We start from the raw sequence: 20,114 nt of genomic DNA, 5'->3' as shown, positions 1-20,114 counted from the left end.
ACAACTTTAAAAAATAGCTATTTAAATTATAATATTTTACTAAAAGACCTTACGATTACGAAATTGACCAAAACATTTAATTAGGAAGTCGTGTCAAATCTAAACAAAACATTTGTCTAGTTGCGTAATTACAATTGTAACAGTTTTGTGTCTTGAAATGTATTTTGGTTTAGCCGACTTCTAGAAAAAAAATCGGATACCATATCGAATATTTGATTAATATTAATTTATTAATTCATGTGAAGGCAGAATTTACCCACTTGGATTAAAGACTCTACTATAGGCTAATTACAGCTATATACACTATCCAAAGAGTTTAAAAAAAAAAGGACATTAAGGTCTTTAATGAAATGTCTGACATCACGCAAAAAATTTTTAAAAAAATAATTCACAAGTAGCCTAGCCTACCGTTTGATGCTACAAACTTTAAGTGATTGATTCATTTATAGTCCATCGATTTGAAGCGGGGTAAAATGCATCAAAAAAGTTTAATTTATCCACTTTATCTATTTTCATTTTTATTGTTACCCCGCCTCATGAATATTAATGAGTGGCTAATCCCCACTTAGAATTACATTTCAGAATAGTGTGCGTAAAGTTTAATAGGCAGACGGAGAGGAAACGTGAAAGGGAGTGAAGAAAAACTCGGCCCTTCCAGAAAAGAAACGAAATCAGCACATGGAGAGAGTCTGAGTCTCAGAGAATCAAAGAAAGCACCTTTCAAGCCTCACTTTCCCAAAGAAATGCCAATAAAATACGGTAACAGAATATCACGGAGGGCGCGGTGTTTCCTTAACTGTTTCTGAAAGGCTCAGAAGATCTTAATAAGGCTTCGCTCGGTCCTTTTGTTGATCTCACAAAATCAACTCATTCTAATTGAGGCCTGAGCTGAAAGCGACCTAATGTTCAAAGCAAGTGACCGCCGGAGGAACGAAATTACATTTTTACTATATGGGGGCATCCAATCAAAGACCGGGCGGCTTTACGCGTTCTTCTATAGATCAACAAAGTCATCGACAAAAGTAGCCTACTCTTGGGAATAACAGAGATGCTGCTGGTAGCTGTCAATAGACGCGGAAAAACTAAAGGGAAAGTTATTGGATACTGCTTAGAAGTACGGTGACAGGGAATGCGCATATTAAATGTTTTACCGCCTGTTTAAAGCACAAGTGCTGCCTCCAGCCCCCCCATAAAGGCAGATTCCACCTGCCCTTAAACTATGTCCACGGACAATAATAATCATAACAAAATGTGATCCTTAACCAGCAAACGGACAAAATGCAGGAATTGTAGCCTATATTTATTTTGTGTGTGTTTAATTCTTTCGGCCCTGACGTTGCTAAGACCCCGTGATAAACCCAGGACAAGTATCGAGTTATCAGGTTGCAAGAAGCTTTTGTAATAAGAGTATTTTGTCTAATCCCAAATTGCAGTCGAATTTTCTAAATGCTGAGCTCGTAAATCTCGGGATTAGAGGAGGCTAGAAGAGGAGGGGGAAAAGTTTGGTTTCTTTAGCCGGCAGGATGGGAGCGAGTCGGCGATGTTGTCGGTCCTTATTAAAAAGATGATGCATAAAATACGATATTGAAGCTCTTACGGAAGGCTCGGTACCGTTTCCCCTGGTGTATTTTAGGACGAGGGAAGGATTTTCGGCAGTCGAGGGGCTTCGTCAAGTCCAACTGCTCAACACCTGAAGTCAGGCCGTGGAATTCAAAGCAGCTGGATCCACAGAACGCGCGCTCTGCTCGCGCTGAGATGCTGTCCTGCTCTCGACGCTGTTTCGGATAGCTCTTTTCTTTTTATCTGCATGTGATAAGAACATTTATTTTAAAAAGCGTTATTTTATTCACCCCCCCCCCCCCCCCCCCCCCCCCCCCCCCCCCCCCCATACACTATTGGTTTGAGCCTGAAAACAACAGTTGGCAAAATGGACAACAATCAGGTAAGGACGGAATTGTGCATTTTGACAATGCCACTGCATGTGAGTGTGTGAACTAGAACTACCCAGATAATATATTCGATTTTTTTTATATTCTCGTTTGTGTTTGAGTGTGTGAAATGAAGAGGAAATACCAGAGATAGGCTATCTAAACTTTCTGATAGTTGCTTGACTGAAAGAACATCAATTCAGTTACGATATAGGCTAATGCAAGAAACCACAAATGCATCAAATAGCCTAATTAAATTGAATCAAATTTTTTTTGTTTGTTTAAAATAATAAAATAAAGTTGAAGCGTTTTAAGAGCTACTTGTAAAAAAGGTGCAATTAAAAGACAGCTAGGCAACTTTAGCTATTCCAGAAGTAAAATATTAATATTCCATCCCACGTTTCACGGGGACAAATCAGATGTATGCATGCACACCTTGTATTAAATTAGGCATCTGAATGGACTCAAGAACAGTTCAAAGCGGTCATTTGGATATGAACACCACGCTACCGTCTCATCGGGATTACACGGACCTCGCCACAGGTCTAATGCATAAAATTATGACATGCGTTTCAAGCATCTCACAGGCTAAAACTCTCCGATTAGTTAAGGCAACAAACAAATGTCCTTTCCGCCGCCGTGTAATGGCTTGTGAGCGCCAGTAGTTTATCATATTCAGAAGATTACAGTCATCTGTGATAACTGCAAAATAATAAAAACAAAAACATAACGCCCAAGGGGAAAATGGAGGTAGTCAGACCCAACCATCAGCAAATTAATGTGCAAGTATTAGAAGGGCTAAGGGAGGACGTCAGCTGTCAAAACTTATTTTGCTCGTTAAATGGAGGATGCGAAGCTGCGGTGATGACTGTTTGGCTCAGAATTAAGTGTCTGAGGGAAAGCAGATGCTTTGGACGGAGCGATTCTGCCTTAATCTCCCTCTGAGGAAAGACCTCAAACAAAACAAAACGCAAACATTCATTTAGAAATAGGCCTAACCGTAAAATGCAGGGGAATTTTCGCAATACTAACTGGATGTCCCTCTCGAGTGCCTGTAAATTGTTTTATATATATATATATATATATATATATATATATATATATATACACACACACATGTATAGGCTATAGCTATATAAAACGTCTGTCTTGTTTCGTCTTAGTGCGAATTCATATGCGTTTTAAAGTAATGTGTCAGAAACAGACCAGTCAGAACTTACGAAAAATAAAACACCATTAATTAAAATGATTATTAAATCGTTAGGTTAAACATCATATAGCAGGCAAATCTATTCAATTATGACAGAAGAATAAAAAAGGAACAGAACTGCATAAACGGCACAATTAAATAAATGTGTTTCAAAATTCAAATTCTAAGTTTTTTCAGTATCAGCTGAAAAACGATGACACAGGATTTTCTTTAGAAAAACAAGGCCAAATCTATTAGCAACACCCAAAACCACACGAGCTGCTGTTTGATTCGAGTATGAAATCATTTTGAATTTTATTGAACAGTGATATTTATAGTACAGTTGAATGAATAAATAAACCGGTGATGCTCTTACAATAAAGAAGTGAAATATGCGGACAAGAAAAGCCTCCCTTCTAACTATACAATAAATATTAAAGTCTTTGAGCAAATGTACAGGATTGTGAAAATGGTTACTTTAAAAACGTCTCAAACAGTAATAAAAGCAAACAGTAATAAATTACTCTGATCGTGACTGCTTCTGAGAATAAAATTGTTTTTTTTCCTCCATGCTTTAAGCCTCAAACAATGAAATGAAATGTACAACATGACCGTTTATTTCTGTTGAAGCACTCGCAGTATTTCACTCTTCTCACTAAAGAAAGCTCTAAAATGTTTGGTAAACATATTAAACATAAAAAAGTCAGTAAAACACAAAATCTTTTTTTTATGCAACAAGTCCCCCTTCACAAATATTCTACACGTAGAAAGTTGAGTAATTAAAACATTTCAGCTCTTGTTAGAGGAGAACATGCTGATAGATTTTCTTAAAACTGAAATGTGATATGATTTTGAAACCCAATCCTATTCACAAACAGAAATGTTCCCAGTTTATGCACTGTACCGAAACTTTGAGTTATAATTTCCTGTACGAAAGAAACTGCGAATATCTTAGTGTTCAGATTAATCTAAATTATAATAGATTTAACCATTTAGTCAGAAAGTTTTCGAAATTGTAAAGCTTTTTGCATCTCCTCAAATATTAGTTCTTCAAGTACCTTGTTTGTGAAATCCAAAAAACCAAACAATAACAAAGTGATTGAATTTATGTATGTGAAACAATAAATCTCTCTTGTATTAATGAAACAGGATGCATCTCAGGGCATTCAGCAGTTCTTCAGCCCTTACATAATAAAAAGATCAACATATGAAGATTTAAAACAACAATAATAAAGTGTATGCTGTAGTCTCTATGACACAAATACATTTCAAGACTTTGTAGCGTACACGTCATCTTGCTCCTTTGTTGCTTCGGAAATGACCATCACTGAAGAACACACTTCTCCTCTTTTTTTGCCATCTTGCCTTTGTTCTGTTCTAGGGTTCTCTCCAGGTGCTCATCTTCCTCTTCAGCCCTGCCGACACACACACAGGACACACAGGATCAAAGGTCACACACATGGACACAGGAGAATGCCACCTGCATCTCCACAACCTATGACCTGTACTCTGTCTGAATGGCTTCAGAGTCACTTCAACTCTTGAAATATTCACAAGCCCTCTCTGCCTGACTCCACCCCCCCACCCCACAAAACACCTAAACATGCTCAGTGGCAAAGAGAATGAGAGTGACTGTAAACTTTGGCCTTTAAACCCTCCCTGAACCATGCTACAGGGCCTAGGACTAATCCTGGCTCTAGCAATCCCACAATGCCTTGCGGCAAGAGGACTTACTCTTTCTCCTGGGCGTCCAGGTCTCGGACCAGCGCGTCACGTTTGTTGACCAGTATGACCAGCTCATCCAGCAGCAGCTGCTCTCGCCGCTTCTGTGCCTCCGTCTTCTGCCAGTCTGGTAGAAGGAGAGGAAACATGGGTGACTGTTAGAGAAAAAGCTCGGGCTGATCACTAATCACCTCATAGCACCTTCCAACACAATCCAGAAAAACAAGACTTAAAGTGATAGTTCACCTGAAAATCACAGTTCTGGAAAATCATCATTTACTCACCGTCATGTCGCTCCAAACCTGTATGACTATCAAAAACGAAGATATCATAAAAAATTAATCTCAATGTTGTTTTATCTTCTCTTTTCTTTTCTTTTCTGCAGAAGAAAGAAACTCATACAGGTTTGGAATGACATTAAGGTGAGTAAATGATGACAGAAATGTACATTTTGAGTGAACTATCCCTTTAAAGACATCACTGTCCCGTGATAAAATATTCAGAGAAGAAAGCGTAGCCCGTACTGTTGTGGAGTTATTGTGAAGTTGTACCAGGGCACCTACAGGTTCCTGTACGGAGAGCCGCCACACGGTGGAATTCAGACAAAAAGGATCTGATAACACGAGTGAATGCGAGGACAGTGCTTTAAGTACACTAAATGCTTTCAGACGCCTCAAAACAGCTCCCAAAGAGACGCACTGACGCATTTAAGATAGCATGAATACATTAAGATTCACACCAAGAATAAATAGCAAAAGATGTGTCCATAAGTACATTATAATTCAGATTTTTGTAACTTAAACAAACATGGAGTTCCATAATCTGGAAGAAATGGGTTGTATATGAGTTTTTTGTAATGTAATGTATAAAAGGTGCGTAACTAGCAAAGGTCTATGTGAGGTGACCTGCTCATGTCCCTCTGCCAACAACAGGTCTGAAATATCAGCCAGGCAGACGGGATCAGGCCTTACTGATACCAGTGCAGATTAGGGCCTGCTCACAGCCAAGGGGAAGTTATCTTACCGGGCCTATTCTTCAGCCCGCTGTAAGAACAGACTGTACTTGTGTCTTTACACTGCTTTATTAGCGCTCCCTCATGCACATAGACTCACAAAAATACATGCATACAAAATCAAATTCTCTCACTAAATAGTCACCAATTTCTATCAAAAAAAGAAAAAGGAAGATAAACGCACATTCTGCCTTCTGAAAAGTCAATACTTGAAATAAATGTACTTCATTAAAAATAAATATGTTATGTGAAATTGCAGTGTGGTGCTGAGAGAGTCGTTGGTCCCGAAAGGTCTGCTCCTCGCTCTCGTTTAACCTCTTCGCCTTTGAAGTGAAACGTGGTGGCAAAATTAACACAGTTCCAATATTTGAAAGTTATTTGGCCCCCAACAGCTAAATAAAAGTCTTTGGTGTTCTGACACTAGGCTTCAGAGAGGGCAATGCTAAATATTTGAGAGGATTTGTCTCAGCTTTAACAAATTTGCCAAATTTTAACAAAAGCTGCATCCGGGAAAGAAATTGAAAAAAAGGTGCATTGTTCGTTTTGCAAAGCAATTTAGCTATTTGCAAAAGTGAGTTTAATTTTCTGTTATGATAGCAATGCGACAAAGGCTAGCCATTTCTTGTGCGCCTGCAGTGCTGACCGTATTTAACATCCAACAGGCCAGACTGTTTATCCTGCATCGCGCTCCATACGTTCTGTCTTTCACGACCCTCCTCTTTAATTCGCTCTGTCGTTTCTGCTACCCCTCCGTCAAAAACGACAATGCCTACTTCACAAAGACCTGCCAGGAGGTTAGGCTACAACCAACAAAAACTTCTCCTGCATGTCCCAAAGAGGTAGAGAGAGAGGGAGCGCGAGAGAGAGAGAGATAGAAAGGCCCTCGACTCTTTACCTCCTCCTCCTGTTCCCCTTCAGCATTCTCAGCCAAAAAGCCACAGATCCTCCCCTGCACCTCCAGCAGAGGCCGCATGCAGCTGTCAATCAAGCGGAAAGGGCACCGCCCCCCTCATTAAGAAGGTAAACAATGAATATGGACGCAGAGGGACACGGCAGAGTAAACGAGCCAACGCAACTCGCCAAAAAAACACTAACGGAAGCTGCTGCCTCCTCTCTTTTTTTCCTTGAAGAAGAGATGGATGAAGACTACTTGGAGTTGGTGGTGGTAGTGGGGTGGGGGGTTCAATCCTTTTTGGATTACTCCCCTCTTTCTCTCCCTCTCATCGCCCTGGGCAATCACGTTAAAACTCACATGGTCGGTGCTTATTCAGATAACCCTAACAATGCACACCAATGGTAACCATGTGAGCACTCACAACCCACAGAAGAATGCGCTGGTTCAAATCCCCATGACCCTCCTCCACAGCAAAATTTATTCAAGAGTGCAACCTGCTCGGCAGCTTCAGGAGGCACAGAGCTTCTTCTGAGAGTTCTGCTGAAAGATCACTAAACACAAACTTCACACACCCGCCGTGCTCGCTATAGTGTACGGACACACGGAGCAAACTTTTGGAATGGAGTTTTTTTTTTGGTTAGAACTTTTTTTTGGAAGAAATAACAGGAAATAAATAGTTTTGGAGGAATCCAGGGAAAAATGCATGATCTTATTACAGCAGATTTAGGCAAGCAGTGGGCAGGCTGGGAGTGCCAGTGTAAGATGGAGCTGGAGAGAGGCCAGCTGGGAATGAGACAAAGACCAACATGGAGAACCATGACAAGGAGGGTGATGGGACGACAGTCCCTGGATTCTTACCACACTACACCCAAACTACATCAGATACAAATAAAGTGACTATCAAAAACAAACCTTATACACAATGTCTTTGAATAAATCTTTGAATTACTAATCTGCATCTTGTGTTTCTGTGCATGCATATGAGCGATGTTACTAATTTGTTTTTTTTTAAATAGAAAAAACTTTAACTACACAAGGTTAAAATGCTGGAAAAAAGAGCAAAAATGATTTCAGTAAATTGATACAGTCTTGACATCAACTACCACGAACAACTGAATATTATCACCCAAATTAAATAAAAACAGTTAAAAACAATATTAATAAAAATAATATTATAAAATACAAAACAGAATATATTCCGACAACACGGAAAACTTAAGTGAATCAGGAGACTTAACAAATATAAATATCTATTAGGTGCTTTTGTATAAAAGTGGATATTGAGTGTCAAATGCAGAAAGCAACGGCTAAATGGAAATGAACACAGATTTCAGTGAATAGTGTAGAATGAGAAAGTGTCGTCTCGCCTTATCTCCAGTTCCAGTCAACTAGCAATCTTGAAAGAGTTTGCAACATCATCAAAGCCGGCCATTTGATAGGATTCTCACACTGCACCCAATCAATCTGAGGAATACGGCAGCCCAGACATGTAACAAAGCTCAAATAGATTTACAAATGGGGTTGTAGGGGGATAAGCCCTTGCACAGGATTACATATTGATTTTAAACATATAAAAAAGCTTATCATATAAAACCGTAACAACAAAACTGGGGGACCTATGCAGAAATCCCTCAGCAAAAAGGAGCGTCCACTTTCAAATATAACGCCCCGGAGTGCACCGCATTTGAGGAAAGAAAGAAATAGGGAGAGGGGAGGGGGAAAAAGACGAATTTGAGAGAAAGCGTGTGTGCATGGCAGGCAGATAAAAAGGGCAAAAAGGATCAATTTGGAGGCAGAGAAATAGGAGTCATGGCATATTGTGGAAGGCCTCGGCACTTTTCTTTGCCTCCCCACAGCAGAGCGCAGACTGAAGGGGTTATCGTTTACCTGACATTAACACTCACCCTGTTTGCTCCACACTTTTAACCGAATCCTTAGCGTCTTTTCAACCTGCCTTTATAATTTATAAAATAAAAAATCTTTCCCATACTGGTGTCCACGGGCTTCAGATCTAATAATGTGTAATGAAACAGGCAACAAGTGTAGCGAGTAATGATATCTACAGTATTATTATTTATTAAAAAAAGGGTAAGAAAAAAAACAACAACCTGGTCTAGCTGACAAAGGTTGTTCCATATGTCATGTTAGTAAGGGTTAGGCAAATTCAGATCTGAATAAATGGATCAAAAGGAGTAAATCCCTTTTAAAATTCAAAATTCAATTCAATTGAACAGGCCAAATTCCACAGCAAAACTGAACTGGAATTTGAATGGGAATGACAGGAAGATAAGTTTACTTAATTGTAATAAAAAAAAATTATGCATTCTAGGAAAAGAATTATTCTTCGATTATAGTTCATAAAAGATCATTTAATTTTATGAGATAATATCTATCTAATCTTCAAACTGTTTTAAACACTTTTTAAAAAACTTTTCTTCTTAAGTCTTTGCTAAGCCAACATTCAAAGTTTGTCTTGATAAACTTTGCCTTTTTAGTTTTCTCGTTAAAAATGAATGATGCATTTCAATTCATTTTAATTGTACAACTTATTATTCAAATGTAAATTTGAATGCAAATTCAAAATTAAATTCTAACCTCAATTAATGTACACCTCAATTACAATTCTCAATTTTTAAAAGTTAGAAGAAAAACAACATTTAAGGACACCTTATAATGGAAAAACAAATCCTTCTTGACAATTTGTTAAAAAAACAAAACATAAAATGCCCTAAATGCTACCCAAACCTCTCCATGACATCTATACGAGCCTTCAATATAACTCATCTCCAGGTCACACTGACTGTAGACTCTCCTCTGCACAGTCGTGGGGTCGAAGAGGGTGAGGATTTTTCTCTATCAGAGAGTGTGCACTGATACGGGAGAAAGTGTGTGTGTGTGTGTGTGTGTGTTTGTGTCTGAACGCCTCAGCCGCTACACTTCCAATGTCATCAGCTGACCAAGCAAATCAGCAATTACCTGTCTGCATTGCCTGGGCGCGAGAGCCCGTCGGGGCACCAAATAAGAAACTGATGCACGAACCTCCTCACCAGCAGCTCAGAACTATCTCTGACTCGCTTCAGAAACACCCTGACTCTGAATGCCAAGTGCTGGGCCTCATGAGAGAGAGAGGAGCAAGGGAGATAAAGTGAGAGAGAGAGAGAGAAAATAACTGCGAGTGATAATTCAACAGGTAGCAGTGTGTGGACTGATAGGGTTGTTACAAGCAGCAGGGACTGAATTACCACTGCCGTGGACGGACCCCGTCACCCTTGCACATCCAGACCAATATTTGGAACTCACTCCATGTTCACTGATAAGTGGACACAAGGCCGAGGCACTTCAACATCTGAACGTTATTAGTTCTCGATATCAGGCTCAGCATTTAGCGTTCAGTATCACGGTGACTCTCAGTGTGGAGGAATCTTTCAGAAACAAGACAGAAGCATGTCAAAATATTGAGATGAATCATGTTGATCTGCCTCGGCGGAGCCCTTGAGGTGAGAAAGTGTGTGGCGAACGGCAGCATCACAATATGAGGAGCTGTGCTCTCTGCTTGGCTATTCATGTCCACTGTCAACCTCTCCGAACTAATTAGAATTGATTTATGATGGATCAGCTAGCTTATCAGGTGCAGAAAGAAATTACCATGGCTAGCCAAGGGGCGAGAGGGTCACCATCGAATTGTAAAATCAATTTGCATTGATTGTAAAAGGTTCATTTTGCGAAAGAGGACACAGTCAAAGGGATTAAACTTAACCAGACAACTTTGATACAGCACAATAGGCTTTATTTTTTGTATTTTTTTTTTTAACTTTCCTTACCTGTCTGTATTACACGCACTCAAAAAGCTTATAAACATGAGCGCGTCCTCCGGCGCCCTGGGGCACATCACAGAGATTTAATATTGATGTGGAAATGACATGTAATATTGATGTGGAAATGACATGTGCACTTTTGGCTCTAATACTTGTGATTTTGAGAGCAAATCGTGTATCTTGTGTACAGTCCCAGGGTGAATTTGTAAGATCTACATTATTAAAGAGTAGTGTTTTCAGATCAGAGCTTGGTGGGCGGAGAATATGTCGGTGGTGTCAAAGATCACGTCGCGGGCAGGTTTAATTAAGCAGGAGAGGATCTTTGTCTTTCACAGAGTGCCTCTCAAATTCACCCCCAAATCCCTCTTTCACTCCCTCTTACCTTCAATCGCCAGCATTGCCCTTAATTCTCGGTTCAGCAGCTCAAAGCGTCTCTCCAGATCGTGTTCCTTCTCCCTGGGCAAGTTGTAAAAGTTCATCAATATGTTAATTACTAAATCATTAAACACTTAAAGAAACCTTTAATAAACATTGATTCGTGAACTCGCCAACACCTTCCCTACCTCACATTAATCTACTGCAAATAAGCGATACACAAACCGGAACAGAGGGGACTGAGAGCGGGGAAATGGCGATTGGGGGGTGGGGGGTAGGTGTGGATAAGCGGGCGGGCGGACGGGTGGGGTATCACGCGGCAAATTAAATTTCACCACTTTCAAATGTATTGGAAATGAGCTAACTCTGTCCATAATAGAATTTGTCCTTCACAGCCTGTTCGGTGACTAAAAAGAAATGAAAGAAAGAGAAATTATCAAGGCACTTTTAATTGAGCACTTAAAAAGCCCTTTTCCAGTGATATAATGTGATTAGAATACTTCAATCTGTCATTTGTGAGAGCTTTGAAACTCTGTCTCTTTCTTCTCCTCCTCTCTCTGTCGCTCTTTATACAGAATTAACAGCCGCCCAGATTTCTATACGTCTCACTCTCACTTTTAAAGAAAACCATGAAAGGTTTAAAAAATGAACATTATCATCTTTTGAGGCAAAAAAAAAACTGCGAAAGCAGTTAAAAAAAAGAGGGTAAATATGCGGGTTATTGTTATGGCTTCCTCTTTTAGGTGAACAAAGTCATTTTTTCAATTCTTTTTTTGGTCGATCCAATTCTCATAATGGGTGGAATAATACAGTCTTTGAAATCACATTATTGCAGAAGCGTCCGTACTGATATGCCGTTTTGTCCTCTTTACGGTGGAGGGCCGCCGGGGAGGGGTGAAAGTGAATGAGGGGCCCGACCTTCTGACTGGGCTCAGGTCTCTTGGGAAAATCATTTCAAGTGTGGATCTCAACATATTATAGGTGTGTGTGCTCAGAGACCACAGCTTTCATTGGTAAGGGTGGGAGAGAGAGAGAAAGAGTAAACAGTAACTCACAGCAGAGAGAGCTGGTTCTGTCGGCGGATCAGAGCATTCTTCTTGTTGACCAGCGTGAACCATTCCTGCATCATGGATTCCTCCTCTTCCTTATTATTCCCTGAAGACACATACAGAAAAACTTAGCATGTAAAACTTTATAACATTATTGTCATATTATAAACATCATTCTGGACTCCCAGTGGGCTGTAAGTGGGTGCTAGGAGGCCGGCTTCAGAAAAATACAACTAAAATAAATATCTTCAAAAGAAAAGAGTACAGAATTTAACATTACATTTTCATTCTGTTTTCTAAAAACTGCTCAGAAATCATCACAAATTATTGGTAACGCTTTCTTTTATAGTATGTTAACTTACGTGTACTTACTTAAGAAAGTACTGGGTAATAATGCTTAATTTTACAGTGCGTTAACTTACCTAAGAAAGTACTGGGTAATATAAGGCAAGTACATGGGTTAAGGTTAAGTTTAGGGGTAGGTTCAGGGTTAGTACCTAGTTATTACCCAGTTATTGTAATTACTATAATAAGTACATAGTATGTACATGGTGAACAGGACTGTAAAAGGAAGCGTTACCAAATTATTTATAGCCAAAATTCCCACAAATTACCCAGACACGCTAGACGTCTGTAAATATTAATTAGCCAACCATTCAAGTTCCACAAATCTCCACCTTAAACCTCAATACAACAGTTTAATTTCCAAAGCGGCCTTTAAATACACACCTTAACAGAAAGGAACACGCACACTTTTGACCGACTTTCTCTGGAACGGATAAGTTAAGCACTTTTCTCACACCTCCAACGAGTATAAAGTGCATCAAATGAGATTATCTGACAGGCTTTTCTCAACAGCCCAGACTGACACGCACATTAGGAAGCTATCCAGATGTGTGTTCACTACCATATTTAGCCACATATTAGACACTTCACAACGTACGGGCATTGTCAGTAAAACAGAGATGCCTCTGGATTAGAGCAGGATTAATGAAGGCTGGTTACTTTCCTTCGCTGACTGGGATTAAAGCTTCAACTCCAGGTCTTTGTGCAGCCTCAGAGCTTCAGATCCGATCCCATCCAAAAGCACATGTCCTGTGCCTTAGGTCTACATGTGCGGATGCCGAACTGACAGAGTCGGAAACTACAGATGGAGGCCCGCACATTGCTCAGGGGCTGAATGTATGACAGGTAAGAAACTCCAAGGCTTAGTTTAATTCTAATGGCAAAAAACAGCTGTCTGATGTGTCTGCATATCTGGAGTGCAATGTTTGCTACTATTCAAACGTTTGGTGTCAGTAATATTTGAATATTTTTAAAGAAATAAATACTTTTAATCAGCAAGGATGTATTAAATTGATCAAAAGTGAAAGTAAAGATTTTTATATATGTTACAAAAGATTTATATTGCAAATAAAGATGTCTTTTGAATTTTCTATTCATCAAAGAACCCTGAAAAAAAATGGCATCCACAAAAATATTAAGCAGCACAAGTGTTTTCAACATTGATGATTGATGAAATGTTTCTTGAGGACCAAATCATCATATTATAACAATTTCTGAAGGATCATGTGGCACTGAAGACTGGAGTTATGATGCTTAAAATTCAGCTTTGCCATCACAGGAATAAATGACATTTAAAAATAATCTAAAATAGAAAAAAGTTTTTATAAATGTAAAACGAAAAAAGACAAAGTAAGTTGATAACATTCTAGGGGACAAAGATTTCACCTTTTGTTGGTTTTGTCTGACCAAGCGATGTCATCTCGATTCAAAACTTTATTTGACCTCAGAAGGTATCAAAGGTAAGCAGACACTGTGGGGTTTGGTAGTTTGGGCCGTGAGGTAAACCGGTTAAGTGGGTTCAGGAAAAATGACTCCGATGTCAGTATTCTGAGCATTTTTGTGACACTAATTATGTCTTTGAAGAGGGATGAAAGAGGAGAAAAGATGAAAGATCCTTTAAGCTTATGTAATCACATCACCTACTCTATGCTCCTGTGATACCTGTCTGTTCCTGACAGCATCAACAACAGAATTAGCATCTGTACACAAACACACTCACTCTTTTTACTGATGTGAGGACTTAAAGATGCAGTAGAACTTTTATAGATCTTAAGATGAGAATTACAGTGCCACACCATTAAATAAAGATCTGTGCATCTGAGTGATCCTGGAAGACTTTAATGTGCATTTACTGTAACTGTGGGCCAAACACAGACAATTATACCTAGCATTTATGTTCATATTATACTGCCAAAAAAGGTTATTTAATCAAAGTACGAGAATTCATAGTATATTGTGCAGCAGAGTGCTTGCAACCGCTTCAGTTGTGACTACATTTACATTACAGCATGCAGCTTTCAGTGTTTTATCGTTTAAAAAAAAACAGTTTCTACATATTAAATATAAAAGGACACACAATTTTAGTAAAAAAATATTTTTTTGAATGACATCTTTTCATTTAGATAGTTGCTATGCAACAGGTGAACAAGCCATAAATGTTACTGTATCATAGATTTCAGCATTCTGTATTGACCAATCAGAAGCCAGGACTGGATATGTTTAAAACAAAACAAGCAAAAATGACAGTCTGTCTGTGTGCACAGAGCCATTACGAGGACGGGGTGGGGGTGACAAAGGGCGGATCTTAAATAAGAGTCTGATGTGGGAACTTGCACCTTGGATCTTTTTTCCATCACGCTGTTGCTTGGCACCATGTGACTGTGACGCTGGTCATGTGAGAGAGACAAATCCGCTAGCCACAACAAAGCCAGAGGCTGCCCCCAGTGGGACGACGGCCCTGTCACTCACCCCCACCAAAACTCCCCAGCCCTCCACCAGGGGAGCCGCTCTCATGTCTGCCAGTGCCAGATGTGTGAAATTTTGCATTTGACGACAACGCAGTAGACGGGAGGGGGGGATGGGGGGCAAGAGGGGGTCCGGGATTTAGGAATCAAGCCTGGATTATTGTAGTCAACTTTTAAATAGTGCAGCTCGGAAGGGATAAAGTGTGCAGTGACAGGTCATTGTAGCGACGCACAGTCAAATGAAACAAGCAAATAATAAATGGTAATATTAAGCTTGTGTGACATTGTAAGGGAATGACGGATTAGTAGCCGCATCCTGGAGGCCATTGCCTGAGCTTCGGCACTGACAGAGCCCTGACAGCATGAAAGAAGTCCTCGCTTTACCACTAAAACAAATAACACGCATAAAAACTCTGAAATACACATTCTACAGTGCCAACACTTAAACTATGACCTTTGATGGGGACAATCCAAATAACTGATGTCCTGAAATTGCAAAAAGTACAAAGAAAAATAAATAAATAAATAAATGGTAACACTTTACAATAAGGTTTCATTAGGTAACTACTTGGGTAACATGAACTAAGAATGAACAATACAATACAGCATTTATTAATCTTAGTTAATGTTAATTTAAACATTTACTAATACACATACAAATAATTCACAGCTGGATTTGTATTAACTAACATTAACAAAGATGAATACATACTGTAACAAATATATTGCTCATTGCTAGTTAACTAATGGTTAATTAATGTTAATAAATAAGACCATATTGTAAAGTGTTACCAAATAAATAGACCTAAATAAAATCTTCTTTGCCTTGAAGTTTTTTTTTCTTTCCTTGTTATATTTAAATGAATCTAATTTAAGATTATGTAAAATAAAAATACCATAAGTTTACACAGACAATACAGTTTAAACCAAATCAAAATATTTTCATAGTCTTGCAGTGCCCGTTCAACCCCACAATATGCTATTTTTGTTTCTGGGTGCTTGAGCACTTTTTTTTCCAGCTGATTTTCATTTCTACATTTTAGAAAAATATATTTGTTGAAGTATATATTTCAGTAATGATAAACTAAAAATATTATATTAATTTAAAGGATTAAAATGTTTTTGTGCACTTGTAAATGATTCATTAAATTCTATATAGTATGAATTAAAACATCTTTTTGCATTTGTAAGACAAATAATGAGAGAAGTTAGCAAATTATAACACTTTTCTAATTATAAAAACATTTATAATAATTTATCTAAATTATTACATGATTTGACGGCACTTTATTTCTTTGACATTATTTATTTTCTCCAGAGCACTGAATAAAATCGATCTAAAAATACACAGAACCTGCTTCCCTAGCTTGGCTGATCAGTCTCAATTGCAATCACTTTACAAAACTCAAGAGAGAGACACATACAGGGGCCAGGCTTGCCTGGTAGGCCCGAGGGCCTGTGTCCGTGGCAGGGTGATCTGGGCCCTGCAGCCCAATCAGATTAAGATAGTCATCTCAGCCACTGTTGCATTCAAAACAGATAGCATTAATGAAATCCTCACACATTTCACAATCTGCCCCTCAACCTTTACTGATTATTTACTAACACTTAACAGCACACACACATAGACGAAACAAACCTCAAGTCACCCAAATGCAAAGTTTCATGTGAACATATTTAGGTTATATTATAGCTAGACTATAGCTTTAAACAGATATACACCCGATTCATATCAAATACACCCTAAATAGCTCCAGGCACGACTGTCACAAATCCAAAATATGAATTAAATATCTGAGCTGGTTTAGCAACTGGTTATAAAAACCACAACTTGATATTTTGGAAACATTAGCGTACAAGATCTTTCCAAAAGTTGCCAAAATGCTTAAATAAGATTGTTTTTCATTTGCAAGGCATGTAATTAATTAGGCTAAACGATGTGAATAGCAAATTAATTATGTGAATTGAAGGTTCTATTTTTTTATTATTTTAAATTAGAACCTTATTTAGATATTTACAGAATGATAAAAAGCAAACAACTCTGAAGTAAACCTCCACAACAGGGTGATTGTTTTGCTTGGCATTTTGTTTAATTACAAAATTCCCCCTCATTTGATTTAGATAAAAATCTTTCTAAAGCATTAAGAAACCAGAACAATTACAAATTAATCCTGAGTCCTGCTAAGAGCTGGGTGTCTTTACTGAAAAAAAGAAGAAAGAAAAAAACAGGCTGGGGGTGGAGAGAAGAGGCCATAAAGAAAAGAAAAAGAAAAGAAATATATTAAACCCTGTGATCACAGCAAGCTCTTCTCGTTTCTTATCCACCCGTTTTCTGTTTAATGCAATACCCAGTAATCCAATTTGTCTATCAGAGTTTGAAGGGGAAGATCTCCACTCCTCCACCACTCAGTCACTTTTTGAACATTTACGATTTATTTTAAGTGGGCTGACTCTCCTCACTCATTCATTTTGTGCGTCTGACTGCCGTTTCCCTCTTTTTTTGTTGTTGTCAGGAGTGAGAATGCATGAAAAAGAGAGCGAGAGACAAATAAAAAAAATAAGTAAACAGGGGGGAAAGAACAAGATGAATCTTGTGCGATTGAGAGGAAGCTCATTAAGGCCCAGTCAGGGAGTCTTTTTGAATATGCATGAAGGCAATAATCAGATCTTCACTCGTCACTGAAGGAGAGAGCGGTGAGAACAAAAGGATTGATTTAATTACTCTGAGTGGGTCTGCAATGTGGAGAAGTCTTGTTAGCTTGGGCTGAAAGGGCAGCACTCGCCTTGCGCCGCTCTGATGGAAGGTAGTTTAGCTTTAACCACAATACCTAATCTCAGGATAAAGCCCCGGCCATTGTGCTTTAAGACGCCCATCACTAGTTTCAAAATGGACCGAACACATTTTCTCTTGTTTAAGCCAACCTAGTTAACCACTAACCTTTTCCCCTGTTTGCTATTTATCTGGGGATCAGCCTCTTTAGGTGACCGAGACCCTGAAAAATCAAAGAGACATGTAGAAAACAGAGATCTTCAAAAGCTTCAATATACTCTACTGAAGACACGGATAATTATTTTGAGATTAAAATAGAATTAAACCACTTAAAGAATATCATCCAAATAACTAAAACATAATTAAATGACATACAAAAAAAACCCACTGTATTAAATCACTTAAATCTTAAAGCGGAAAATAAATACATGTTCTAAATATGAGCACTGATAATATTCAACGTTTAAGGAAACACGTTATCAATTCATGATCACAGACTGACATATTTGAGTTAATGGAACATGAGCAGTCAAAGCGCATTACAATTTAATTCCTCGCAGAGTGTCCCCGTCACTGGGTTTTCAATTGCCACCGGGTATTATTGACCTTCAGTTGCTTGCTTTGCGGCTTATGAGGAAGGATTCATAAGCGGAGCGGCCTTACAGCGAGGAGAGAAGAACCGCAGGAGAAAAACAGGATCGCTTAAGTCGCCCTTAATGACAGAAAAGTCTTGGCTATACATACACCGTTATCATACATCCTTTCATGTAATTGTTTAAACGTTCAGTGAGGGACTGACAGAAGATAGTCTGTACCTTAATACTCGTCTCTCACCCGCCCCTCAGCGCTGTTAACACAAACAACTCCTCTGCAAACACCCCAGTCCCCTAGCACTTTATGTCGAGTTTGGCAGGGGCAAAACAAACAAATGGCAGATAATAGATTTTTTTTTTCTATTTTGGAACTACATTCCAATGTGTGTATTTTTTCTCCTTTTACCTAATGTCTAATGAATTTCCATATCCATCAAAAATGGTTATTCTACTTTAAAGCAATATTTTGACATGGGGAGTAACAGTGGAGACTATATAAATTGTAGCCTGCCTGTCTGAGTTAAGCACCAGGAATCACAAATATGTCCATCTCTGCCTGCAGCCCCTTACTCTATTAAACTGTGTTTGTATTCCACCCTTCTTTTTAATCAATAAACATTATCACAGACTGACAGACTATCAGCTAGTGTTGGCCGTTCCTTGCTCCTTAATCCCTGGGCTGCCTGTCCACTATCGCAGCTTCCCGATGAGCGTAACAGCCAAGACAGGCAGTTTACATTACAAAACAACAATTACAGCCCTCTTCACAACAGCACTCGCGATAAATAATGATGCAAAATGACAGAAGAATGGATGAAATGAAAAAATGCTTGATGGATGAAACGGTACCATAGATATTGTTTGACATTTGTTTAGTGTTTGAGTTATTGTCTTTACATTTATGCATTTGGCAGATTATTTTATCCAAAAGCAACTTACACTGCATTTGAGATCTACATTTTTTTCTTGGGAATCGAACCCATGAATCTGCCGTTGTTGTGCCATTCTATTGTTTAAACTACAGGAACAATAATAAACAGTCTAATCAAATCCAAATTAGTTAATTGTAATCTCACACATGATGACATATGATTTGCACCAAATTACATATAATATTATATAATATACATATATATGTGTGTGTGTGTGTTGCATTGTATACGCAACAAATAAAATCTCTGAATTTAGAATGAGGGTGACAATATAAATGTAAATACTAAATGTAGATATTGAAAGTGTCAGTAAGTAAAATGAATGTTAATCAACAGTTTGTACTCGAATAAGGTTAATAGATACCAATTAAAAAAATGAATATATATATATATCTATCTATATATCTATCTATCTATCCATCTATATATATATATATATATATATATATATATATAGAGAGAGAGAGAGAGAGAGAGAGAGAGCAAATAATAGGTTTATAAAGATTAAATCAACCAAGTTAATTCTAAAACGCAAGTGTAAACAAACAAAAAAATAAGACCTTAAATAATAAAATAAGACCTAAGATATAATATGACCTTCAGGGTGAAACACTGGAGCCAGAGGTCCTCTCCTTTCTTATTTTGACAAATACTATCATTTCACTCTATCACACACTTTAAACCTGCTTTTGGGGCGCTGAACACAGGGGCAGAATCAAGGGCCTTTGGAAAAAGCTGAGTACTTCAGGTAATTAAAGCTGTGTGAGTGGCAGATGAGAGCGGTAAAAAAAAAGATCACCTGGTGAAGCCTCCGAAAAGGTGTTTCATTAAAAGCCTTTTGCCATACAAGCACAGCACAATGTGGGGATGCTGTATTTTACCACTTGTGCTCAACAGGCCCTCAGAGCAGCGACTCGGATGAGAGCAGAAACCTATCCCGGTTAATAATCTCATAACAAAAGCTAAAAGACATCATCCTATTAACTAGTGGTCTCCAGCGCTAATGCGACGCACTGCCTTGTGC

General features: G+C 38.5%; 1 protein-coding gene across 9 annotated transcripts in view; it reads right to left on the bottom strand.

Annotated features, from left to right (window-relative positions):
* Window positions 1-3,407: 3,407 nt before the first annotated feature.
* The window catches only part of ehbp1 (EH domain binding protein 1), a 153,825-nt gene continuing 137,118 nt past the window's right edge, over window positions 3,408-20,114 (bottom strand). For all 9 annotated transcript variants that reach the window (XM_077239519.1, XM_077239517.1, XM_077239511.1 and 6 more), the window contains 4 exons: window positions 11,992-12,091; window positions 10,944-11,017; window positions 4,852-4,966; window positions 3,408-4,532 (listed from right to left, as the gene is read on the bottom strand). In XM_077239519.1, the coding sequence (XP_077095634.1) occupies window positions 4,442-4,532; window positions 4,852-4,966; window positions 10,944-11,017; window positions 11,992-12,091 (380 nt within the window). In that variant the 3' untranslated portion in view covers window positions 3,408-4,441. The remainder of the gene's footprint in view (window positions 4,533-4,851; window positions 4,967-10,943; window positions 11,018-11,991; window positions 12,092-20,114) is intronic.

The sequence above is a fragment of the Siphateles boraxobius genome, unplaced genomic scaffold (assembly GCF_051911475.1).
Source record: "Siphateles boraxobius isolate OS27281-9 unplaced genomic scaffold, OSU_SipBor_1 22, whole genome shotgun sequence".
Classification (NCBI taxonomy): Eukaryota; Metazoa; Chordata; class Actinopteri; order Cypriniformes; family Leuciscidae; genus Siphateles; species Siphateles boraxobius.
The sequence above is the reverse complement of the archived record's forward strand: the minus strand, read 5'-3'. Positions and strand labels throughout refer to the sequence as shown.